The sequence below is a fragment of the Ambystoma mexicanum genome, chromosome 3p, assembly GCF_040938575.1.
Source record: "Ambystoma mexicanum isolate Mex_15411 chromosome 3p, UKY_AmexF1_1, whole genome shotgun sequence".
NCBI lineage: Eukaryota > Metazoa > Chordata > Amphibia > Caudata > Ambystomatidae > Ambystoma > Ambystoma mexicanum.
Genome location: NC_090925.1, coordinates 814,346,209 through 814,373,670, shown reverse-complemented (window position 1 = coordinate 814,373,670; position 27,462 = coordinate 814,346,209). Strand labels below are relative to the sequence as shown.

Sequence of the window (27,462 nt, the reverse complement as noted above, 5' to 3'; positions counted from 1 at the left end):
AGGCTCATCTCAAGAGGGGCCAATGGGAGCTGCAGGGCACAGATGGCACGAATACAGAAGCTATTCCAATGGACATGACCTCAGTCTCCCTCCAAGAAACGCACGCAAACACAGGCACCTGTGACCAGCCATATTCTGATAATCACATAATTCCACCAATCCACCTGGCTGACCGGCATCTGTTACACAAAAGCTAATCCCCCGCCCCTGAGCACGACATCATCAAAACAGTCATAATGGCAGCCCCTATCCCTGACCTCACTGGGCTTCGTAGGCAAACGCGCCCAGTACAGTACCACGCAACTATACTCAGAAGCCGGAACCCAATGCAGATCTTCTCACAATACATCGCTCCACAAATAGGAATATGCTACATTACTTGCAAAGAATAACGCTACACGGTCAATGTCATAATCAAAATTTAATGCACAACAAAATCACCAAGCCCATACAGCTATTAGGTCATGAACTCCAAAATATATTTCATCATTGTGGGCTGCATCCGCAATAAATGACCAGCCTCTTCTTGTGTGACGCCCTGTTCCTTCATGGTACACAGGGGCTACATTCACGTTCAAAAAGGCAACATGGAAGCGCCTAGAACCGCAGGGCCGTCCCATTAGGTAGGCACTAGTCCAGCTGAAAGGTCGATATGTTGCTCCTAGCCACTAGTACTGCGTAAGGGCATGTGGCCCATTGGCGATCGTCCCATAAGATCGTAATGGTGCTCCACTGATTAACATGAAGCAGCAGGTGTCGGGAGTAAAAGCCATCTGCAGGAGTGGCATACAGATGGCAGCGGCAAAAGGGGAGGAGATACCTGTCACCCAAATGAAATGAAAAAGAATAGTATGGGCATCAGAACTTCATTTGAATTACTCACTTCAATGATCACACTAAATCCACAGCCATATGCATGCTAGCCCACTCCAAAGGATTATTCCCACCCAAAAACCACTTGCGAATCATAACTATATAAATCGAGGTGAAAACACTATTACAAACGAGTGTTTGTGTGCATGCGTCTGTTAAAACAGAATCCATTAGCTGGGACTAGTAACGTGCATAGACACAAGTGTTTGAAGGCGCGTCGAGACAGGGAGGGTTCAACAAGGGCAGATAGACGATGGTCCCACTATGGCAGCCCTGCATCACATAGCGCAGGGGAAGTGGATAGATTCCAAAAAGCCATGTACATGGCAAACTCTCTATTAAATCATCTGTCCATGCATCCATACATCATTCCCTCATCCCGGTATGAAAACGCCTGATTATTTACTCACATAACATGTGAAATTTCCATTGAGTCTGTGCGTAATGCAGTCTGCAAAATCCACTGTGCTCCAGCCCGGAATTCCAGTGTTGTGAAGTAACATGTATTTGGGAACGTCCTGCCTTATCGTCCACTACGCTATTGCGTATCCCATACTATTCATATCAATCATTGCATTCTCGCCATGGCCCCTGTCCGAAGGACATTAAACAATAGAACTTTATATCTGCAGTCAGACCTGTGGGCGTCTCCTCGCCGCTAGCTGAAAACCGAAAGCTCTGTCCTTCGAATTCCTCATTTGCAACATCACGCCGAAAAGGCATCTGTGACCGCTTGAAATCACAAATCCATCCATGTAGTGCGGCAGTGTGTGAAAATGGCAACTGGCTTCACTCACAAATGGGACGGCCCGCCCGTCGGTGAACCGCGGTACAGTGCTGCATGCGGGTCCACCGTTAATCGAGTACTACATTCCACTGACCCTTCACAAGTTTGTTCGCGAGAGTATCAAGAAAAAACAAGTTTATTTAACACTAACACGATACACATATTTTCAGAAAACGAGACATATTTTCAAAAAGGGTGCTATTGCATTCAGGATGTGCAACCGTGAGCACATAAATATCTGCTATTTCGTGGGTTAGTAGGCAGAGTGAAAACTTAGTACATGTATTGCTTGGAATCACAATATGTCTCGTTTTCTGAAAATATGTTTATCGTGTTAGTGTTAAATAAACTTGTTTTTTCTTGATACTCTCGCCGTCTTTAATGGTGTTTGTCTTAATAAGCTAGCCATTACCTAGCTTTGCTGCAAATGTTGTGACCTCCTTTCCCGTCTTGGGTCTGGGTAGCCTTTTGACTCCATTTCCTCTTTTTCTAGTATACCCACCCTCAGGAGTCAGGCCCCCTTCACAAAAAAGAGGGTTCCGCCCAATTTTTCTCTCATGTGAAACAATGGGACCATAGCAGAATGAACATATGAACCAATATTCCACTGCCATCGGGATTAAATACATGATTGCAATAGCAAGATGCCATGCGTCGAATTGCAGCGTTGTGTGCGTGACGTGCTCGCCCAAAGGGGATTGCAGCTTGCACAGGTGGAATGAATCACCACAGGTGGAGGCTATACAGCCTGGAAACACATAAATTGCACACCCAACCCCCTCCCACAACCACACCCACTCCAAAATGCTACCGGCAGGACTAGCGATGTTGGCCCTGGGGGACCTGATAGCACTGCAAGTACTCCAACTTCAAGAAGAAGACGAACACCAACTACTACAACAACCGGCCGCACAGAGGAGACGCAGGAGGAGGAGGAGGGCAAGGCAGGGCCAGCAAGGCCCACCAGCACAGCCACTACCACCACGCAGGCAGCCCGCAATCCCACGCCTCCGAGCACATCCGTTCAACCTCACTGATGAACAGATCCACACCCTCTACCGTTTGGACCGGGACACCATAACCGCCATTGTGGACATGACACACGCTGACCTTGTCAGCATGATAGATAGCCCAACCGCCATCCCACCCCTACTGAAGGTGGTGTCTGTACTCCACTTCCTGGCCACAGGCACCTACCAGCACACAGTGGGACAGTTGCATGGCATTTCACAGCCACTGTTGTCACGGACACTATTGCAAGTGCTCGATGCCCTCCTGAAGCACGCAGACGACTACATCTCTCTACCACGCTCGGAGCAGGAAATTACGAACACAAAAGTGGGATTCCATGCACTTGCCGGCATACCGGGTTGCATTGGTGCCATCGACTGCACCCATGTGGAATTGGTTGTCCCACATGCCATGGAGGCCCAGTACCGCAACCGAAAACAATATCATTCTCTTAATGTACAAATGGTGTGTGACTCCAACAGGATCATTACACATTGTTGTGCCCGATTTCCTGGATCAACCCATGATTCTATGGTCTTGAGGAACTCTACAATACCACGCTACATGGAGCGACACGCAGGGAACAGATCCTGGCTACTCGGTGAGTCTCATTTCATGCATGATAATGTGGGGTATGTGATGCGGCAATGACCTGGCAGGAAGGGTGGGGGAGATGCGTACGTAGCAATGTCATTCCACAAACATCCTTTATTGTCCACATACAGGTGATGCCGGGTATCCACTGAAGAGATGGCTCCTTACACCACTCCGGAACCCACAGAACCAGCATGAGGAGGACTACAACCATGCCCACTCACGTACCCGTGTAGTCATAGAACAGGCATTCGGCCTACTGAAGGGTCGTTTCCGCTGCCTCAGCAGGTCTGGCGGGGCACTCCTGTACCGCCATGAGAAGGTTGCAAAGATGGTCATGGCATGTGTCATGCTACACAACATGTGCGTACGTAGAAATGTGCCCATGCCCCCTGACGCAGAACTGCAAGCACCTGAAGATGGTCATGATGAGGGTGGGGATGTGGCAGCACCTCAAGGAGTCCGCGAGGCACAGGAGGGCCGTGAAATTCGTCAGATTATCATAGATTCATGCTTCTAGCACTCACGCCTGGTGGCTGATACATGGACACGGGACTTGTGGCACTGTGTGTGTCTGGAACATGCACAATATGGACTGTACGCCTATAAAGGCCTCGTACACAAAGATCAATGTCCACACATCTCATTGGATGATTGTGAAATGTTTATGGCATATGTGAAATTATGTTACACACCCCATCGACCCGCCACCCAAGTAAGCCCAACACACCCCCTCCACCCTCCTACCTCCCCCCCGAACACCAGTGTCCAAAGATGCTCATTGTCAGTGGGCAGACGCTATTGCAAGCCCCCTCTCCGGGTATCAGGGGCACCCCTGCCTGTGGAGCGCAGGTTCCTCCCAGATCTACGTTGGGGGCTGCCCTGGACGGAACTTGCAACGGATGATGTCTCTGCCTGCTCACGTCCATGCATGTCCCTAAGGGTTTGTGAGAGCTCAGTGAGCACACGGCGCACAGCGGCAAGTTCAGCACATACGTCTTTGGACGTCGCATGCAGTTCCCCCCTCAGGCTCTCGGTGCTTCTCTCCATTTGTACTCTCAGGCTCTCGGTGCTTCTCTCCATTTGTACCCTCAGGCTCTCGGTGCTTCTCTCCATTTGTGCCCTAAGTGTCTCAGTAGATGTTTCTATGGCTGCCTTAGTACCCCCACATTCATCAGCATGGTCCTTGAGGAGCGTGGCCAGTTGCTGCTGTTGCACGATCACCTGGTCGAGGGACTGTTGCCTCTGCTGGGCCATGCCCATTTGCGGTGGTGTCACAGAGGGGCTGATCACCTCATGTTGCCTTGACACAGGGCTTGTGGGGGATGGCCAGTCGTCGTCTTGTGGGTGCCCCTGCGTGGTATCCTCATGGTGTACGGGATGAAACAAACAGGGGGATTGAGACAGGTCATGGATGGATCCTACATCGACATCACCGTTTTCTGTGTCGGAGCATGCTGCCATTAATGCAGTGTCACCTATGGTGCTGCTGCCACCAGAAGCAGTGCCTTCTGTGGCATCCATTGGGGGGACCTGTGGTGGTGCTGTTGTGGGCATGCTGGCTGCTGGGGTGCCTGTTGAAGTCCCCTCCTGTGTGCTGCCACTTGATTTGTGCTGCTGCCGTGTCTTGATCCGTGCAGCTGAGGTGGAGGGTCTTTGGCCGTTGGTCTTGGCCCTCTTTGCAGGTGTGCTAGTAGGGGTGTCCTGGAGCTCGTCGTTTGAATCGGACCCTGTGGTGGAGTAAAGGAGGGCGAGCGTTATTAATGGGTCTGTGGAAATTGGAATGGCAATGTATCACATGCATTGGGGTGGTACCCTAGGGTGATTTGGGTCAGGGCCTTGGAGGTGGTTTCATTTTTGTGTGGATTGAGGATGCAGTTGTTTTGCAGCCTGCAGTTAGGGTGTGCCTGCTGCACGTGTAGAGGGTGTTTTTAGGATTTTTAATTATTTATGTATTTAATGTGACTTTTAAAGTGCGCTATCAGGCCAATGTATGTGGACGTTCTCCTGGACATGTGTTTCTGTTGCACTATGTGGACACATGGTACTTCACATGATTGGACATTGTGGATTTAGCATTGTTTTATTTGGCCCACCTACCTGATTCTTCGGATGTCTGCACTCCTTTCTCCATCCCTCCGACTCCCTCTATACTCTCCATTCCAATGGTGGAGGCACAGATTTCTTCCCAGGGGGTCAACTTGATGGGTGATTCCGATCCTCCCCCGGTAGCTGTGGCAATGTTACGGTTGGCGGATAGTATGCTCCGTACGCGTATCCGCAAGTCGTCCCATCGCTTTCTGCATTGCTGTGGGTTGCGGGGTGCGGTCCCCACCGCACTTACCCGCTGTGCCACCAGGGCCCATATGGCCTTCTTGTTCGCAAGTGCCGTCCTGGTCATTTGCGTCGAGAAGACGACGGCAGCATTCTCCTGGAGGGTCTCTGTGAGCACGGTGAGTTCCTCAGGGGAGAAGTGGACCTGCCGCTTGCGGTCGCACGCTTTTTTCGCTACTTTTCCCATTTTTATTGTTTTCACTAGGGTGGATGACGGGTTGGGATGTGTCTCAGGGTAGTATTTTTAATGGTTGTGTGGGAATTCTGATTTTATAGGTGTACGGCGTGCTGTTTCCCGTTCCGGGACCATGTTTTTACTTCCGTTTCCGTATATTTACGGTCACCGTATTTTCCGATTGCCGCTCATTACGGTGACCGCTATGATGGGTGGCGGAATTGCACCTAGGGCGCCGTACGACGGCAGTGAGGGGCGTTTTGGGGACATTTCCGCCATCGCGGACTTTGCACTTCCGCCATGGCGTAGTGCTCGTGCCCGATGGGTCAGAATTAGCCGCACTTTACTCCGTCGTGCAATGGCGGAAACGCTATTTACGCTATGGCGGTCAGGTCAGTTACTTTCCGCCAGGGTCGTAATGAGGGCCAGTATCTTTAATTAACCTGGTACAGTCAGAGTGGACTGTTCAATTCCTTGGCTTTCTGATCATCTGTATAAACCTGACCCTTCAGGTTTCCCTGCATGATAAAGATAATCAAGAGAGAATTCAGGTGCCTGTTGTCAGGCAATATAGTATCCTTGTGAAGTCTAGGCGGAGGTATTGCCCTATTGTTGCATTTTATTTAGGTGATCTTCCAAGAGCCTTTTCCATATAGAGCACTCTAGCGGTTAACACATCATTAACTAAGAAAAGGGCCACTCTATTAAGCGTAGGTTTCCATCTTGCAAGGAGTTGCAGGTGTTCAGCTCTTTCAAGTGACTCTATGCCACGGGGCCTCTGCCCTACCCACCTACTGATCACTGCTAATCTTTTGGTGCCAATTGTTTGGAGCTTTTTTTTTCATTCCTTACTTAAGCTGCCTACCAGCCCCTTTTCTTTTGTAATTGGTCATCTGGTGAAAGTTGATGCAGGTTACGTGAACTCCGAACGCCAACCCACTTAGCTCTGCCCCTTGTTTAGATCATGCAACATCTGTTGTCCAAGTGCCTGAAGCGAAGGGCAGACAAAGAAAAGGAAAGTTCTTGTATGGTCTGTTAGGGCCTGGATAGGGCCGGACCCTCTGCCTGCTCCCTAAATCGGAGATAAGCCAGCAGCATGTGACCTCACTCTTCCGCCTTCTCAACATCACCCACTGCTGACCATGCCTGCCTCACGCTTCAATTAAAGGACACAAGCGGCATAAGCCAATCCAGCCTCCAGCAGAAGATGCGTGGGTGTAGCAACGTCATACAAACTTGCTCATTTTGCTTTCTGCCTGCCACCCATTGCTGACAACATCCACCTCTGACTTGCATTGAAGGGCATCAGCAACAAAAGCAGATTCAGCCTCGAATAACAAATGAAGTCAGATCAGTTCTCGCAACCTCGCTCTTGCCGCATTCAGCTGCCATCCACTGCTGACCATGCACACCTTGGGCTTCCATAAAGGGACACCAGTGGCGTAAGGAGCGGTGAGTTTAGGCCCTCACCACATATTCCTTCCCTCACCACATATTCCTTCCCTCCCCAGCCTCCTGGAACTCTTTCTCCCCATCCTCCTCTGTCTCTCTCTCTCCCCAGCCTCATGGGTTTCTCTTTCCCCAGGTCCCTAAATCTCTTTCCCCCCAGCCTCTGAATTTCTCCAGCCACCTGGGTTCCCCTCTCTACTGCCTCCTGGGCCTCCTCTCCTGCCTAATGTCCCTTGATCCATCTCCTTATGCACTTCCCCCATACATCTATCAAACCACTCTTTTTCCAAACACCCACACCCTTCTCCCACGGCCTCCTCCTATAATAGATCCTGCAGCCCACCTTCAAGGTTCACTGTCGCCGCAGGGCACTTATGTGTGCCTCTCTATGCAACTGGTATGGGGATTGCCATATGCCCCCCTCCCCACTAGGTCAGCTGGCATTTTTGATGTGGGACTTGGAATGGGCAAATTCCTCCACATAGGCAGTCCTTTCGCTCCTTGTGTGTGTGTAAACCTTGAAATGTGATTGAATAACTGCTTGAGCATTCTGTCCCCATTTGGTTCCCACTCCTTCCGCCTATGCTTGTGTGGTTCTGCGCAAGAGCTTTCGGATTTGTGGGACCTCCCTCTCCTCTCCATTGCCATCTTGCTGGCAATTCCCTGCTGGCTTGAGCAGTAGGGGGTTCCCAGTGGTTAGCAACACTCGAGTATGATTCCCTCATAATCTATTCCCTTAATAGTACAATGGGCCTTGGCGCTTGAATGTGATGATTGCCTGCTTCCTGTTGTTGGCAGGGTAGGGCTAGCCAGAGGATCCTTCTCACATCACCATGGGCCCAGCTTCATATGGCTTTTGGCAGTACCTTATCACCTCAGCGAGCCTGCCATCCACCAGTAAGGTCAGGCAGCATGGTCACATCCCTAAACTGTCCTGATTCTGTTGAACCAGTGGCTAAGATCGCCTGGTCAAACTTCTCCTGCTGGTGTCACTAACTTGATATGGGGCATATTTAGGGTCTCAGGACACCAAAGGGGTTTTAATGTCTTATAGGATAAGCTCCCTCTAGAGGCTTCCCCTTAAATAGACAGGGGCATATTCTTAGTTACTGTTATAAGCCCTTCCATCTAACTGGAGGCCGTGTGGGGTAAGCCATGGCATCCTTTCTGCGTCACTTCTGGGCCCAGCAACACTTAGCGGGGGTCAGTACCTAACCCCCAAAACTACGCCTCCCATTACACCCGGGAGTCATGCAAAAGACACTTTGGCAGTTCCAAAGTACTTAGTTAAGATCTCTACGTTTTGTCCCTCGTGCTGCCGCATACATGCATATAAACTTGGCGGTAATTGCTACACTCAAGAATGATCGACAGGGGAAGGGATATGAATCGCATTTAGCCAGAACAGTGGGGTTAGGAAATGAACTGTCACTAACAAACCGTACTAAAAACGAACCCTTCTGCATACACCTCTCAAGCTCTGAATTAAACACAACCAGACCTCTACAGCACAATAACCCGCACATAGTTCACAACACCACAACAACGAAACAAACCGCATAAATCTCACCCAACACCACATGGCGGCCACCAATCTAAAAATCACACCTACGCTCAGCGAACGGTGTATCCGAACTGAATCTGCCAACAGCAGATCACAGCTCTCTTGTTCTTTTTCCCCTCTCAATTCTACTAACCACCCCCCCACCCCATTGCATTACAGATCCGCCAGAGCGCCAAGAGACCACGCAGGTGGCAACAATGTGCGGTATAAGTACCTTTAACATAGCATAACATAACCCCGCACACCTAACTTCTCTACCCTTAAATCCAAGCTGCCTCCTCCCCGGGTGCACTCCCCGATCTGTAATCTCCCAGCTCGCCTATCGAACGTGGTTATACAGCAAGAGTCTGGGTGTAATTCAAGCTGATGGAAACCTTTATTGGGATCTAATTTTGAAAAAAATGTTGCTCCATGCACCAAGTGCATCATGTCAGTCATTCTGGGGGACACAATGCCTCTGACTCCTCGTCATCCAGTGGAGACCACAAGCCAGGATATGTACATGCAATAGGCAACAAGACAGCAGCAGAATACAGCCTGACATTATTATTACAGTTGAATGGTAGCCCCTGGCATTTCTGATCGACACAGCAGCAACTGTGACTGTGGTCAATGAAGAAACATATCAAGGTCCCAAATGCAAGAGAGCGCTGAAACCGGCTGACATTGATATCTAGCCATACGGAGCAAATACACCCCATCAAAGCAAAGTCATGTTCAAAGCCACATGCACGTACAAGGACAAAACTGCTAAATAATTATATATATAGTCAAAGGTGAGGTGCCAGATGGCAGCATTCTCAGCTTCAAGTCGGCCATACAAATGGGGCTGGTACATATCATGTACCATATCATGACGGCCTACATCACAAGCCCAAACGACATGATGATGAAAATGTTTCCAACCCTTTTCAAAGGACTGGGCCGACTTAAAGGAAAAGAAATCAAACGACACATCAACCTGAACATGAAACTCATCGCACAACACTATGGAGGAATTCCGCTAAACATCCAAAAGCTAGTAGAGTACAAGATACAATCACTCCTCAATCAAGACATTATAGAACATGCCACTGGGCTCACACCCTGGGTATCACCTATCGCCCCAGTCCTGAAGAAAGAGAACGAGACAAGCATTTGCATCTGCATAGACATGAGGGTGCCCAAAACAGCCTTTGAGAGAGAGAGGCATGTGTCCCTGAGAATGACAGACATGATGCACTTGCTGCATGGAGCGAAAATCTTTTCAAAATTAGATCTCAATAAAGGTTTCCATCAGCTTGAATTACACCCAGACTCCCACTATATAGCCATGTTCTCCACACACCTAGGTCTATTTCGCTATAAGTGACTCAGCTTTGGGGTGTCCTCTGCCGCAGAAATTTTCCAACACGAAATACATAAAATAATTAAGCACATCCCGCAATGTCTCAATTATAGCGATGACATTCTAGTGTTTGGTGCTACTCAAAAAGCTCACAACGAAGCACTGCGTTGAGTATGCATGGCACTAGAAGAAGCCAACCTGACCCTAAATGTTTACAAGTGCGAATTTAGCAAGACAACGCTTCTTTGGACATATCTTCTTGCAAGAAGGACTACAACCTGAGCCTGACAACGTTCAAGTGCTTGTTGAGGCGCCCACGCCCGGACAACATCAGCCGCCCATTCATTTCTAGGCATGGCCAGCCACCGTACACGGCACATACAGAACTTTGTGTCCATCAGCACGGTTCCTAGTGATAGCATTGAATGCAAAAGCATCGAATGCAAAAGGCCCAAAAAAATGCATTGAACAAATTCATTTTTTTCCATTTTTTTAATGGGGGTCCCCGTAACACCTGTTTATTGACCCCTTAAAACCCATTTTAATAAAAAAAATGTTACCTACAAAAAAAATTCAATGCATTTTTTTTCCAGGCTTTTGCATTCGATGCTTTTGCATTCAATGCTTTGTTTTAGATGCAATGACAGAATACCCCTCAGCACACCACTACTGCATCTCACAGGAAAGGGGCAGGAATTTTTATGGTCAAATGATTGCGGGGAGGCCTTCCAAGAAATCAAGCAACGGATTGCATCGGCCTCATGTATGGCATACTACGATCCGGATCTTGAACCGGAATTGACTGTAGATGAAAGCCCAGTTGGTTTAGGAGCGATCCTTGCCCAATTTAAACCATGCTGTCCCTCATCGACCTCACACCGAATTGTAGCTTACACAAGCCACAGTCTGTCCCCTGCAGAGTGTGTGTACTCGCAGCCTGAAAAGGAGAGTCTAGCGGTAGTCTGGACATGTGAGCACTACCATTTGTTCCTTTAAGGGTGGAAATTCACTATCATCATGGATCATCAGGCCCTCACAACCATGTATGGAAAATCAACAGCTAAAATGCCTCCTTGCATTGCAAGATGGGACCTTTGCCTGCAAGAATATTCTTTCACGATATTGCATTGCCCTGCGAAAATAAAACAACCCAGCTGACTTCCTATCGAGATATCCCCTCCCTGTGAAAGAGGAATCGCAGTACCTCAAAGCGGATCAATGTATCAATTGCATTGTCAGCAACGCATTGCCAAGTCACTCAGCATTCCTGAAATCCTCAACAGCATGCGCCAGGACCCAGTGCTCATGAAAGTCAAAGAGAGAGTATCCTCTGCGAGATGACATGAATTCAAACAGGAAGAGAAAGTTACCTCTGACATGGAACAGAAGCTACTCCAAACTTTGAACCTTCTGAAGCATACCTTACCTCTATCTCCAGAAGGTCTGCTACTAAAAGAAGATAGAATTGTGTGATCAACATGGCACACACAGGGCACAGAGGAATCGTGTCCACCAAAAGACAACTGCAGACGAAGTTGTGGTTCCCCCTGATGGATGCAAAGGTCGAGAAGATCTTAGGAAGCTGCACAATATGCAAAGCTGTTGCACCACGCACATTTCTTGAACCCCTCAAAATGACAGTGATGCCACCTCAAGTATGGACCGAAGTAGTGGTCGACATGTTTGGACCCCTGTCCAATGGCAAGTATGTACTAGTGACCATGGACAAGATTTCAAGATTCCCGGAAATACACCTAATAAGCTCCAAGGCAGCGCATGCTGTCATCCGAGCACGGGACAAAACATTTGAAGATTACACCATCCCAGCCATTGTAAAATCCAATAATGGCCCACCATTTAGTGGACATGATTTCAAATCATTTGCTGAACACCTAGGTTTCCAATATTGGAAAATAACCCCTAAGGCCACAAGCAAACAGCGCCATAGAATGGTTTATGGCCAATCTAAAGCACACTCTACAAGTATGTTCCATTACGAATGGTTCATTTATGCAAGCCACCTGCACTCTACTCAGAGACTATCGTAACACTCATAGCTCCACAGGAGTGTGCCACGCAGAACTCATGTTTGCCAGAATCGTAAGAACCACCATCCCACATCTGCCCACCATGAGGTGTCTGCTGATGCAGAACTGAAAGTGAGAGAGAAAGACAAAGAAATCAAAGAAAGAATGAAATCGTACGCTGACATAAGGAGGAATTCAAAAGAGACAGAGGTGCACATAGGTGACCAACTACTGGGGTATTAGACACAAGGATCGAAGGAAATGCCTGCATTCAATCCGCAGCCCATGACAGTCACCCACGTCAAAGGATCCCTGATAACAGCAGCAAGTCAAAATGGCACCATCACCAGAAATTCCTCTTTCTTTTAACGAATGGGAAGAGAAGCAGCCCAGCAAAGTGAGGAGAGCGCCCTTGTCAAGGCGAAGTCCGTCCCAACGCGGAAGTAGCAAGAACTCCTACCTCCCCTTGACGGTCTTGGCGCCTGGATTAGCTGAAGCACAGGTCACTGCGACCCCCACGGGGAAAGAGGGTTAGGGTCCACGGATTGGATGGGTTTCGGGATGGTAGGATAACCGGGTTGAGGGTTAGGGAGATGTTATGGATAGGGAGGGGGTTTTAGGGTTGAGTTGTTCCCAGACTCTGACCTTCTGAGCCTGGACTACCTTCTCCTTGGGAGTTGCCTTTGTAACTCCTTGGGCATTCATTCAGTCATGCATTCTTACCACATGCATGCTTTACCCTCAAACTGGAACCCAGCACTTGTTCACCACATTCACAAGTTTGCCCCAGTTTTGGAATTTTCTGTAAACACAATAGTCTATCGGGCTTCTATATGCAGATAACGTCTGCCCTTTGTTACGGAACACCACAAATAAAACATATATCTTGACACATAATGCACTTAGCTCTAGTGTTCTGAGTGTTCCAGTGCGCTTCTTCCGCCCGCCGGCTCTGCAGACTGTACGTTGCGAAACGATCTGGTCGTTGTCGATAGCGGCTCACTCCTGACAAAAAGGGAGAAAATTAGCTTTGCCCTTTCACGCCTTGTGGCTTTCACAAGTGCTCGCTACTGCGAACACAGCATAGATTGACCCGCAACAGGCGAGTATAATGCTACGTTTTGCACCCGCAACTGGCGAATGCATGTCACATGCAAGTTTAGTGGGTTAGTTAATTTGCGAACTTTCGCGTATCTCCCCCGCAGCGTAAGTGTCCTCAAAAGTCACTGGTAAGCGGAGTCTCTTTCCAGTGCACACTTCCCTCTGGTTAACTTTAAAAAGCAGGCAGGGTACTTATCTTTGACATCGCGGGGCCTGAGGGTGTGTCCAGTGGCGAGGGCGGCACCGCGAGAAGCTTCGCTGGAGCTCCGTGAGATGCGTCCTCTCGGCAGCTGAGTCGGGCACGGACAAGCTTTCTGGGATCGCGCATGCGCGGTAGCTTCTTCGCGCATGCGCGTTGTGTCGGGCGTTGTCCTGGGCGTTTCCTGGGCTGCTGGAACTGCAGTTTCAGGCCCGGGGCTGCTGGGAAGCGTAGTCTTCCTGGTTTTCTGAGTCCTGCACACCTTGTACCCCTACACCAAGTACATCTGCAATGGGGACAAAGGTGGCAGCGACTCAGAAACGTTCCACCCACAATCCTTGCAACCCCCCTGTCTTTATTCTTACCATGTGGGCGTAATGCAGGCCGTGAGTTTCTGACAGTACATCCCCTCCCCGCAGAAGGGCCAGGTTTTGTGGGATGATTGTGATGAAATAAACGTACCAATCTAGGGGCATGCACATTGGTGGCAGGTTCCCAGGACCTATCCTCAGGACCAAATCCCACCCAATCAACCAAGTAATGCAACCTACCTTGCCTCACTCGTGAATTCAGTATGGCCTTAACTTCGTACTCTGGGTACCCTTCTATGAGGACAGGTGGTGGTCTTTCCATGCGCATATGGGGTTTTGCTGGTTTTAGGAGCGCTACGTGAAATACAGAGTGAACCCTCATGTGGTCTGGAAGGCGAAGTCGCATCGCTACTGGGTTAACCACTTGTGTAATGCGAAACGGGCCTATGAAGCGGGGCTTCAATTTTCGGGAACCTGAGAGGTGCAAATGTCGTGTTGAGAGCCAAACTTTATCACCTACTTGATCATCCGGGTTAGCACGGCGCTTTTTGTCAGCATACTTCTTGGTTGTGTTCTTGGCTGTTATCAGGTTTTGTCGGCCTTTTTCCAGACCTGCTTTAACTTAGCCACTTTGGTTTGTACTGAGGGCAATGCATCCGGAATTCGTTCTCCACTTGGCTGCACGAATGGGTTGTATCCGTAAGTCATGAAAAAAGGAGAATATCCTGTGGAGGCATGTTGAGAATTGTTATAGGCTAGTTCTGCTAACCACAAGAGTTCAACCCAACCCCCTTCAGTGCCGTGTGTAAAACAGCGAAGGTACTGTTCTAGCGTCTGATTCAGTCGCTCAGTCTGTCCGTCGGTCTCGGGTGGTAACTACTAGACATCTGCAACTGTATTCCTATTTTCTTACAGAAATGCCTCCAAAACCTTGACGTAAATTGCGTTCCTCGGTCCGAAACCATGTGTTGTGGTATTCCGTGCAGGCGAACGACATGTTGTAGAAAAAGATTTGCAAATTCCTCCGCCGTCGGCTGGCCGCTACTGGGTATGAAGTGAGCAAGTTTAGTAAATGAATCTATTACCACCAATATCGTGGTTTGACCCTGATCCGGGGGCAATTCAACAATGAAGTCTAATGATATTGTATGCCACGGCTGTGTGGGCGTGGGTAAAGGTCTCAATAGTCCTGCTGGTTTCCTATGATCTGTTTTATTTCGAGCACATATTTCGCAATTTGCCACATATTCTCGCACGTCTTTGTGTAAATTGGGCCACCAATAGTGTCGTTGCAGTAGTTCTTGTGTTTTGTGCACCCCTGGGTGACCAGCCAGTGGGGAGTCATGGCACCATTTGAGGGCTTGAGCCTGTAGACTCTTAGTACTTCTTTGCCTTGGAACGGTATGCCTTCTTGTAAAGAACGTTTTAACTGTGGGTTTTCCCATTGAAGTAACTCATTCGCTGTCATGGCATTCCCCACCTGTTCCAGCAAGGTATTGATCACGCTCCCTACAATCTTGGTTAAGGGCACAATGGGTTTTACGACTTCCTCAGGTCTAGGAGAAACTGATGATTCCGGATATCTGGAAAGTATGTCTGCCTTCTTGTTCTCCTGTCCGGGTCGTATTCCCACTAGCGGCTCTCCTTTGTTTTCCTGTGTGGCCCCTAGAACCTGCACCACATGTCCCAGTTCTTTAGTGCACTGTGTACGGCAGAGACTAGAAGAGAAACACACTGTTCCACGTGCCCAGTCAATCGCCGGGTTATGTAACGCCAGCCAAGGTAGCCCCAGGATGAAACCAAACTGGGGGGCGGCGATGACATCGAATTGAATGCGCTCTTTATGCCCTTGGATGTTCAAAATCATCTCCCCCGTTTGCTGTGTCACTGGTCCTGATGTCAACAGAGATCCATTGACTGATCGAACCTCCTCATGTATGTTCTTAGTGGCAACTGGTAAACCCAATTTAACAGCATAATCAGAGTCCACAAAGTTACCGGTTGCTCCCGAATCCACCATTAACGTGATGGCTTGATCCCTTTGGCGTGTCTGAAGTATTCCAGTAACGGTAACATGGGCTTTGTGTACCTGTGTCACGTTACCCAATAAATGCTTGGGGGCACTGTGATGATTTTGGCTCGGCAGATCCCCCCTCCTTACTGGCGAGCGTTGGCGTTTCCCGACAAAGTGGAGTTCTTTGGTTTAGCCCCACATTCCTTCACAAAGTGTCCTGACTTGCCACAGTACATACACAGCTTTTCTCTTCTGCGTTTCTCTTTTTCTTCTTTGGAGATCGGTCCGCGGATCGTTCCGATTTGCATGGGTTCAACTTCCGAAGTCTTCTCTGTTGCTTTCGAACCAGGTGCAGCTCTTGGATAATCCACTCTTGTCGAATACTGTTTGGTCTCCCATTTACGTCTGTCTTGCTTCCTTTCTCCTTGCCTGTGATCTAAACGTAGGGCTAACTCTATCATTCCTGGGCAGGTGGTTGGTTGCGGGTCCACCTGCACTATTAGATCTTTCAACTCCTCCCTAAGGCCTTGATAAAAAAGGGCCAGTCTTTTTTCATGGGGCCACTCTGCTTCAACCACTAATCTATTGAATGTTGTCACATACCAAATGAGTTCCCTACTTCCCTGCCGTAAGGTGAGTAACTCTCGGTCCCGGATCAAGGAGGCCGCCTTCCTATCAAACATTTTACCGAATTCCTCCTGAAATTCCCCCCAATCATACAGTAAAGCATCGTCTTTTTGTACTAGCGGGGTAGCCCATGCCGCAGCATCCCCCGTGAGGTAGGAAATCACGAAGGCTGTGCGGGACTGGGCCGAACGAAAGATGGATGCTTTAGTCAAGAAATGCAACTGGCATTGGGTCATAAATATGGAGAATTTTTGTGGGTCTCCCCCGTACCTTTCTGGGGTGGCTAAGGGCATGGGCGGCTCCGTGGTCACTTGAACCTGTACTGGGGTTGGAGGAGGCCCGTCTGGCAGGGGTCTACCTTGTGCTGTGATTTCCTGCACACGGTGAGCTAGTGTAGCATAATCCTGCCTTGTCGCTTCTAAGGCATCTTTTAGTTCGTGTAGGACGCGAGCTATGTCTTCCATGGTGCCGGAGTTCGTGCTACTTGGGCGTGTGAAAATACGTGGGTCCGTGCTTCTGTCAAGGCGAAGTCCGTCCCAACGCGGAAGTAGCAAGAACTCCTACCTCCCCTTGACAGTCTTGGCGCCTGGATTAGCTGAAGCACAGGCCACCGCGACCCCCACGGGGAAAGAGGGTTAGGGTCCACGGATTGGATGGGTTTCGGGATGGTAGGATAAGCGGGTTGAGGGTTAGGGAGATGTTATGGATAGGGAGGGGGTTTTAGGGTTGAGTTGTTCCCAGACTCTGACCTTCTGAGCCTGGACTACCTTCTCCTTGGGAGTTGCCTTTGTAACTCCTTGGGCATTCATTCAGTCATGCATTCTTACCACATGCATGCTTTACCCTCAAACTGGAACCCAGCACTTGTTCACCACATTCACAAGTTTGCCCCAGTTTTGGAATTTTCTGTAAACACAATAGTCTATCGGGCTTCTATATGCAGATAACGTCTGCCCTTTGTTACGGAACACCACAAGTAAAACATATATCTTGACACATAATGCACTTAGCTCTAGTGTTCTGAGTGTTCCAGTGCGCTTCTTCCGCCCGCCGGCTCCGCAGACTGTAAGTTGCGAAATGATCTGGTCGTTGTCGATAGCGGCTCACTCCTGACAAAAAGGGAGAAAATTAGCTTTGCCCTTTCACGCCTTGTGGCTTTCACAAGTGCTCGCTACTGCGAACACAGCATAGATTGACCCGCAACAGGCGAGTATACTGCTACGTTTTGCACCCGCAACTGGCGAATGCATGTCACATGCAAGTTTAGTGGGTTAGTTAATTTGCGAACTTTCGCGTATCTCCCCCGCAGCGTAAGTGTCCTCAAAAGTCACTGGTAAGCGGAGTCTCTTTCCAGTGCACACTTCCCTCTGGTTAACTTTAAAAAGCAGGCACGGTACTTATCTTTGACATCGCGGGGCCTGAGGGTGTGTCCAGTGGCGAGGGAGGCCCCGCGAGAAGCTTCGCTGGAGCTCCGTGAGATGCGTCCTCTTGGCAGCTGAGTCGGGCACGGACAAGCTTTCTGGGATCGCGCATGCGCGGTAGCTTCTTCGCGCATGCGCGTTGTGTCGGGCATTGTCCTGGGCGTTTCCTGGGCTGCTGGAACTGCAGTTTCAGGCCCGGGGCTGCTGGGAAGCATAGTCTTCCTGGTTTTCTGAGTCCTGCACACCTTGTACCCCTACACTAAGTACATCTGCAATGGGGACAAAGGTGGCAGCGACTCAGAAACGTTCCACCCACAATCCCTGCAACCCACCTGTCTTTATTGTTACCATGTGGGCGTAATGCAGGCCGTGAGTTTCTGACAGCCCTCTGTGGGACTGTTCAGACAGCTGCTCGAACTTTATGGATGGCGATATAGACACGGATAACAGTGACAGTGAGAGGGAGGATCACCCTCTGGTGACTAACAGCCCGTCAAAAAGAACCATTTTGGCTTACTGCACAAAAACCCAGACTCATTTAAAAGTGGAAAAGGTCGCTTTAATGTGACAGGCCCAAGCTTACAATTAACGCTTACCTGGCTCCATGGCCTTACAGACTAACGAAATATTTAAACAACCAATTAACTAATTACACATGTTCATTTCCCCCAACAATTAAATAATTAATTAAAGCCATTTCCTCCCTAACTGTCCCTTGGACCCTACCATCTCCTTACCCCTTTTCCAGGCATCCCGCGTTCTCCCTGGGGCCATGCCCCTCCAGGCTCAATACCTGTTCCCCCGGGGTGGCCTGCTTGTGCAAACAGCACCACCCCCTCCTTTCCCGTGACATTCCCCATTGTGCTTCTCTCCCCCCACATCAAAAGGGGCCATGCCCCCGGAGCCCAGACCCACTTAAATACCCCTCATACTCTCCTCTACACCAATCTCCCCCTTCCTATGACCTGCAGCCAGACTGACCTGCCACATCAGCAACATACATTTTACATCACAACTTCTCTATTGCCCCAACCTGTCACACAAAACTACCAGCCAGACGCCCCTTAACCTACCAAAAAGTCCCTCACAAACGCCCTGGGACGTAAAAACCCCAACCAAGTCAACCTCCAAATGGTCCTCCCCCCTTTGATAAACCAAACCCCATACCTAAACAAAATGAAGGGGTGGGAGGGCGGGACAATCGCCAAGTCCAACCGTCGCCTGCCTCCCGAACCTTCCCTGCCCCCTTAAATACCGCAGAGGGGCGCTCTGCCCCCACGGCCACTCGCTGGCCGTGTGCAGCGCCAAAAACTTCCCCGGGGGGAAACGCTTCGCGTTCCCCCCGGTACCCCCCTTTTGGCTTACTGCACAAAAACCCAGACTCATTTAAAAGTGGAAAAGGTCGCTTTAATGTGACAGGCCGAAGCTTACAATTAACGCTTACCTGGCTCCATGGCCTTACAGACTAACAAAATATTTAAACAACCAATTAACTAATTACACATTTTCATTTCCCCCAACAATTAAATAATTAATTAAAGCCATTTCCTCCCTAACTGTCCCTTGGACCCTACCATCTCCTTACCCCTTTTCCAGGCATCCCGCTTTCTCCCTGGGGCCATGCCCCTCCAGGCTCCATACCTGTTCACCCGGGGTGGCCCGCTTGTGCAAACAGCACCACCCCCTCCTTTCCCGTGTCATTCCCCCATTGTGCTTCCCTCCCCCCACATCAAAAGGGGCCATGCCCCCGGCACCAGAAAATCCCTCCCCCGAGGTGTTCTTTCTGCCCCACCCCCCCAACCACCTTCCTTTATTTCCAACTCTTCAACCAATCTCCCAGCCAACAGCACAAGTCCGCCAAATAGTGATTGTTCCCATAAACCGACAAATGCACCCCATCCTCCCTAAATATCATAAAGCCCTCATACACTATTTCCTTATGTTCCATCACCTGTACTGCCACAGAGGCACAAAACTTCACCATTTCTCTGTTGATCCCTTTTCTAGCCCGCTCTATAGCTCCCTCGCTCCTTGCTCCCCTCCATACTCTACGCGGCAACAACTTAGTCCACAACACCTCCGCTTGAGGCCACATTTCCCGCACCCAAACCAAATCCCTTTTCATCTACCTTAGCAGGGCCACCCCAGCATCCCTCACCAAGTCATTCTCCCCAGCGTGAATGATCAACACCTCCGGCGCCCCGTAGCGCTCCCGCAACCCCGCCAGGATAGGCAGCAACTGGTCCCAGCGCAGGCCCCCTAACCCGTGCCATCTTACCACCACATCCTTATAGCTACACCCCAGTTGCCTGCCCAAAACCCTTTTCTCCACTTCTTTCCCAGCCCATTTAACAATTGAATGGCCGACAATCCACACTTGCGCCAACTCCCCCTCCTTTCGCACAGCATCTGAAAAAGAAATTACAACATTATCACCACCATACAATACCAACCCCACGTAGTTGTCAGCCCACTTTTACCCCCTTCCTTCAAAAATCCCCCTTATGAAAATCCCTGACGTACCCCTTGTATCTCCCAGACTTCCACCGCCCCAGACTTTTCACCTTATCCTCCGTGAAACCCCACCTCTTCCCCTCCGATGCTGCGCCCATCCTGAATGAATGTGTACCAAAATCCTCGCCCTTTTCTCCTAACACCCGCAGAGCCTTCTGCAGTACCCCCAAAACTTGTGCCGCTGAGACCGATGACCCATCCTCATGCTTGAACACCAAGCCTGTCTTCACCCCACACCGCTCCTTCCACAACCTCCCTGCCAGCACTGGGCATAAATCCTTACTCCCCCGTCCCAACAAAACCCAGGAACCCTTTCCTTTCTGGTCCGTTTTACACTTTTTAATCCTTAGGTCCAAACCCAATTCTGTAATGTGCACATCCTCCCACTGCAGACCCCCAGATCCCCCTTTTCCCCCACCAACTCCGAAACCCGAAAGGCCCCGAAAAATAACCACGTAAAACATGTTGCAAACAGCTCCCCCTCCCATACCGACCAGCAAACTCCCCCCACTGTCTTAACCAACCTCTGCAGCAACTCCGCCGATATTGGCCTCCTCCTGTCCTTGTCCCTCTTACTTTCCCTTGTCCATCCTTCCAGCATCCTACTTGCCATTTCCCCCCCCACTCGGCTGAAAACCCCAAAACCACTTCCCGTAAAAAGCAATTCCTGCTAACTTCCCCGCTATAGTCACTCTTGACCAGCCCCTGTCCATACACCTCAGGAGGAAATTCACGACATCGTCCCTCCTCCTCTCTTCCGCATCCCATCTGCCCTTCCAACTACACGCTCCCCCCCCAATAAAATCCTCCCAGGCCCTCCTGTATGCCTCCTTAGACGCCACGGCCAATGAACCCTCCACCAACGCCAGCGCTCTCATCTTCCTATCTTCCACAGCTCTTCGGGAATCTGCTGCCCCTCCTGATCCGCTTCTGGAGCCAATCCATGGAATCTCTGCCATTGAAAACGAGATAATGCATCAGCGATGCCATTATCCTTCCCCGGCACATGTGTTGCCTTAAACACCACATTCAGTTCCATGCATCTCAGCACAAACTCCCTCATGAGTCTTGCCACCCTCTGATCCCTTGCTGACTGCCTGTTTACCACGTGGACCACGCATTCATTGTCCACATTGAAATTCACTTTCCTATTCCGCAAATCCTTCCCCCACAGCTCCAATGCCACCAGTAGTGGGAAAAACTCAAGGAATGCTATACTCCTTCCCTCCTTCAACCAAAGTTCAGGCCATTTCTCCGCACACCATTTCCCCCCCCAAAACACTCCGAAACCCCCCACCCCTGCTGCGTCCGAAAATATCTGTACCTCCCACGTCACCGGGTCCCCCTGCAACCACATTGACACTCCATTAAATTTCTCCAAAAAACGCAGCCAAATTCTGCAGTCCTCCCGCACTGACCCCGATACTCTTATCCGGTGATGCGGGCACTTTGCTCCCGCCATAGCCCTCGCCATGTTCCTACAAAACGTCCTTCCTGGGGCTACCACCTTACATGCAAAATTCAGATGACCTACCAGTCTCTGCATGTCAACCAGCGTCATTTTCTTGGCCCCCACTGCCTTTTCCAGCAACACCACCAGTTTGCTCACTTTGTCGTGCGGCAAGCGTGAGGTCAGAGCCACTGAGTCCAGTTCAATTCCCAAAAATGTCAATACCACTGCCGGCCCTTCCGTTTTGTCTTCCGCTAACGGCACACCAACTCCTCCATTAGCTCCTGGAACAACTTTAGCATCCCTCTGCACTCACCCCCTCTATCTGCCCTGCTAATGAACAGAAAATCGCACAGATAGTGCAGCACACTCTCCCAACCCGAGTTAAATGAAAAAACCCACTGTAGGAATGAGCTGAATCGTTCAAACAGCGCACAGGAAATTGCGCACCCCATTGGCAAGGCTTTGTCTACGTATATGCGATCCTCAAACTGCAAACCTAGCAACCAAAAATCCTCTGGGTGCACCGGCAGTAGCCTGAACGCCGCTTTGATGTCACACTTGGCCATGAAGGCCCCCCGCCCTTCTTTCCTCACCAGCTCCACTGCCTGTTCAGCACTTGCATATACAACACCACAATCTTCCGGGGCAATGAAATCATTCACCGACATGCCAAGACAAATGGTGTATTAACCGAAACTCCCCCGGAGCTTTCTTGGGCACCACCCCCAATGGGGATATCACTAGGTCACCCGGCAGGTCATAAAATGGCCCCACGATCCTTCCCGCCGCTATTTCTTTGCTCAATTTTTGCCTTACCACTTCCACATTTTCTTTGGCTGACTTCAGATTTTCAGCCCACCGGCGCACCCTTGGGCCCTGATACCCCAATCTGAAACCTTGACTGAACCCCTCACTCAAAATCTTCGCCCCATCCCTGTCCGGATAAAATTGCAACCATTTTTGCAGAACCCCCACCTTAATTGGCGTAAAAGCCTTTCCCCACAACCCCTCTGCCCGAACCTCTCCCCCTCCACCTGTCTCCCTGTTGGAAGCACTGCATAAGCGGGTGTTTTCCACCACACTTGCTACACTCATGCCTGAACCTACACAGGGTCTTTGTGCAGCCGTCCTTGTTGAACGCCCAACATGCCGCTGAGGACTGCCCTCTGCCCCCCACACCCCCGCCCCCGTATGGGCGGGGCGACCAAGAAAGGGCCGGAAGAGCACCGGCAGCCCACTTGCTGTGTGCAATGTAGGGGCAGGCCTTGTTGGAGCCATCCATTGCAGCCAAAGATCAATGTCTATCTCCCCCCAGACCGCATGGCTGTCTTCCGCCATTCTCGCTCTAAATTCCTCGTCGTACCTCACCCATGCAAAGCCCCCAAAACTCGTGAAAGCCTTCCTAATTACGTCCATATATTTAAGTAGGGCCACACAACGCTCAGAAAATGTTTTCACAATAGACACTGGCATAAATGATAAATGCCGATTTCCAATTCTCAATGGTCACCGGTACCCTTGGTCACGCAGCCAGTTCCCTCTCCTCTTCTTTAGACCCCTCCTTCGCTCTCACTTCCCTATGGAGCAATTTAAAGACGTCTAAAAATTCACCCGCCTGAATCTTCTCCCTGGTCGCTGCCATCAAGTGCTCCCCCAACGGTTTTGTTATCCCCATGTATGGCAATTTTCTCTCCTTTCCTTTCACTTCAACCTCCTTTTCTTTTCCCCCTTGCACCTCGAGCCCCAATGGCTCCACCACCTTGTCCGTTTGAATCTCCACTGAGCAAATGCTCTTCTCAACCCCCAAGGCTCCAATGGCCTGTACACCAACTTCTTTCCTTAGCCCTTGCAAACCCGACCCTTCATTTCCCCCCCCCCCCCCCCCGGGATCCCTCTCTGCCATGCAGATGACCATTCCCTTTCCCGCTCACCTCTTTCTGCACCCGCCGTCTGCTGCCTTACGTCCACACCAATGCTCCTCATCTCCTTCCTTATCGGGCTCCTACTGCGGGGACAAAACATGTCAGCAGACTCACCCAGCCAACCTTTCCCCCGCCCGCTTGCCCCCTGACCCCCCTGCGCCTGTCTTTCCATATCCCAAGCCCAACTTCTTCTCTCCTCCCCCCTCTCCCCCGCCGTCCTATTACCATCCACCTCCCACTGCCCCACATAGTCCTCAAAACACCTTTCATCACCCATCAAATACCATTGTGGCTGTGAGCTCGTGCCCCAGTCGAGTTGTTCATCCTCTTGCGAGCCCGGGGTGTCCACCCCGCCACTCCTTTGACGTCTTCTCGGCGGGGCCATGGAAACCCCTGCCTGGTCCTCTTCTCTCGGGCGAGGCACTCCGACCTCCACCCTGGGGTCTTCATTGCTAGGGGCCGTGCTGCACCCTCTAGGCTCTCCGCACGCTGACCGGGTAGGGGCCGTTCTCAAACCCTCTACTTCCATTTGACCAGCGGGGGCTGCGCAGCGCCCTCCGCCCTCACTCACCCTACCCGGGGGGGCTGTTCCGCACCCCGCCCTCTCCACCTCAATTGATGGGGACCTCCCTCTCCTTCTCCCCCCCGCACTCTTCCGTAGGTATTTCCCCCCTCTTCCCCGCTGCCCTTGACCCCCTTTTGCACCTCCACCAAAGCCCCACTGTGGTTCCTTTGAGCCACCTCCACCTGCGCACCCGCTGCTCCCCTAGTGCTATCCCTCATTCCCTCCCCACGTGGCTGCCCCCCCGAAATCGTTTCTTCCCCGGACGCCCTCCTGTCTATCTCCCTCCTCATCTTCCTGCCCCTGGATTCCCAAACATCTCCTCTCCCCGCTGCAGGGGTGCAAGCCACCACCCCCGCGAGAGCCCCGTCAGCTGCAGCTCTCCGCTGCGGCCTACCCCCACTTGTCTCCCCTTCGCCCGTGACCTCCCCTACCGCCCCCTCCAGCTGGGCCTTTACTGCCCTGCTAATTATGGCCAGGGCCTCCCCCAGCGCCCTCGCATCCACCAGCCCCCCCCTGCTTGCACCTTGTCCCACCATTGTGCCGATATGATACCCCCAATTAATATGCGTTCGCACCTACACAATTATTATTATTATTTTTTTTTTTAATATACTCCTAACGCTGCCGTCACCTCTCCCCACAACCCTGCTGCACCTAACCACCCGCCACTAGACCCTAGTTAACCCCTACCTCACTCCTCACACGACCTACGGCCCTGCTACAGGGAGGAAGGCTCGGGAGCAGGCGACAGGACTTCACAATCGCCAAGTCCAACCGTCGCCTGCCTCCCGAACCTTCCCTGCCCCCTTAAATACCCCAGAGGGGCGCTCTGCCCCCACAGCTACTCGCTGGCTGAGTGCAGCGCCAAAAACTTCCCCGGGGGGAAACGCTTCGCGTTCCCCCCGGGGTCCCCCTCGGAAGACCCACAAGATGGATCGGAGAAATGGGGTAAATGAGGACGTTTTCAGTTAAGTGGGGGGGCGAGGATGTTTCATGTTTATGTCTATTAATCACTGTCCTCTGTTTATGCCGAGCATTGAGGCTCACGCAAGTAGGTGGGGTTACCTCCAAAGAGTTCAGTTAACCTTTGATATTAAAGAAGGAAAGACCTACGCCGCTTTGCCTCCAAGTCATTATTACGCAACACCTTTCCACCTTGCATAAAGCACAACAGCCCGATTCATAGAATCTTTTGTGCAGTGCAAAGTGACTTTGCACTGCTGAAAAGTGACTTTGCACTGCCAAGAAAAACCCTGATTCATGGAACTATGGAAAGTGTATGTTTGCATTGCAAAGTCAGTACAAAGTCATTTTGTACTGCGAAAATGACGTTGCACTGACTTTGCACTGCGAAAATACACTTTGCACAGTTCCATGAATCCGGGTTTATGTCGGCAGTTCAAAGTCACTTTCAAAAATGCAAAGTCACTTTGAACCGTGCGAAAAATTCCATGAATTGGGCAGTGTCTATATCTGCCACTGTATTTACAAGAATTAGATTTCTCCAACCACTGGCAGGGATAGAAGTTTCCAAGCCACCACTTTGAGTCCTGGGAGGACCTACTCATTCTTTATTCCTGAAATTGAGTCATGAGTATCATTCTGTTGAGTAAAGACATCTGTCATAATCGCTGTGCGACCTCAGTGTGTTAACACTGTGATACATCCCTTATTGTATAAACAGCAATATGCATTTCTCTCTTCTTCAATCTGTGCAGCACAGCAGGCCTCCAGCCAGAATATAGGGTGGCGGGATGCCCAGCCTGGGCGGTGGCCCTGGCAGGCCAGCATCGGACCCCCGGGCTACCACATGTGCGGAGGGACACTCATTTCAGACCGCTGGGTGCTCTCAGCTGCCCATTGCTTCACAACGTGAGTTTAACTCGTATTATCAATTGTGTTGTGCACCGTTCCCTGTCATGTCGTATGTTATTCAAACACTGAGTCAGAAGTGAACAATTTTAAAAGGTATGTTGTGTTGCATGTGTGCATTTACAGCAGGTGGCATATTGAGGTCTTCCTGGGGGCTATATAAGTCAATATATTTTTGAAATGTAAATACACACACGCACGGGAGGATAGCTCAGCGGCAACGTGCTCAACGTGCTTGGAAGCAAGACGACAAGGAGCAACACGGGTTCGATCCCAGGGTCTGTGCTTAGAATCTTCAGGGTATTAAGCGCATTATAAATAACCAATCATATCACAACAGCTCTATGTTAAAATGGAAATATCCTTTTCTCTAAACCTTTTGAATTTTTGGATGGATGTATGCCGAATTTGGCAACTTAATGAATCTGACAGCATTTTTCTTACGCTTCATAGAACCGACATCTCAGTAGGAAAACTGAATACTACTAAGCTCAGTTTTAGGTAAAATAATGTAGTTTACAGTATGAGGAGAACTGGCACGAGATTAAGCAATCGGTTTAAGAACCAATGGAGTCGGACAAAGCAAAATAGCTGTATTTTTCTCAAAAGGCAGGAGAAAAGAGTTATGCAAGCACAACTATTTTAATACGTATGAATACTAATGATACCCATACAGATTAAAATATACATATGAATACATAAACAAATATGTTTGAAAAGAAAACAAACACAGATCTTACGTGGAACATTATTGATGGGAAATGTATTATATTTTTAACCGTTTGTTTGAAAACAAGGAACCTACACATCAGATGACTTTTGCAAGATTCTCAGAAAAAATAAAAATGTCCATGGTTGATCAAGGGCACCCTAGCTGGCCTTATTATTTCCATGTGCATGAAAGCTCACTAGCAGCTAATGAGAAACTCGTTGGCCCTCCAATATAAATTCCATGAAGATTCATAAACACAGATGTAAATTCTTTCTTTTGGAAAGTTTTCTTATTGAATGCAAATACATTACATCTGAATCAATTCATATTATATACACTTTCAAACCATACTGAAAGTGAAAAAAAAACTCTTTGGATCTCGTATTCATCTCCACCTCTCGCTGAGCCACTAATACTACCTTCACATCATCCATATCTGATCACTCAATTATTTACGCCACTCACTCCTTTTCCCCCACTGACCTTTCCTTACCACTTGCTTCACCTATTACTAAAAGGAAAGGTACACTTTCTGCCATTTCCCCCTTTCTCTCTGACCTGCATTACTCACTCTCTTCCTTCACACCTGTGCCTCTTCCACCAGCACTGC

At 49.9% G+C, this 27,462-nt stretch overlaps 1 protein-coding gene across 1 annotated transcript in view; it reads left to right on the top strand.

The window, feature by feature from the left end:
- Window positions 1-27,462, top strand: part of LOC138580926 (uncharacterized) — a 172,051-nt gene that overhangs the window by 69,268 nt on the left and 75,321 nt on the right. The window contains exon 2 of the mRNA XM_069651859.1: window positions 25,987-26,140. Coding sequence (XP_069507960.1) covers window positions 26,023-26,140 — 118 coding nt within the window. The 5' untranslated portion in view covers window positions 25,987-26,022. The remainder of the gene's footprint in view (window positions 1-25,986; window positions 26,141-27,462) is intronic.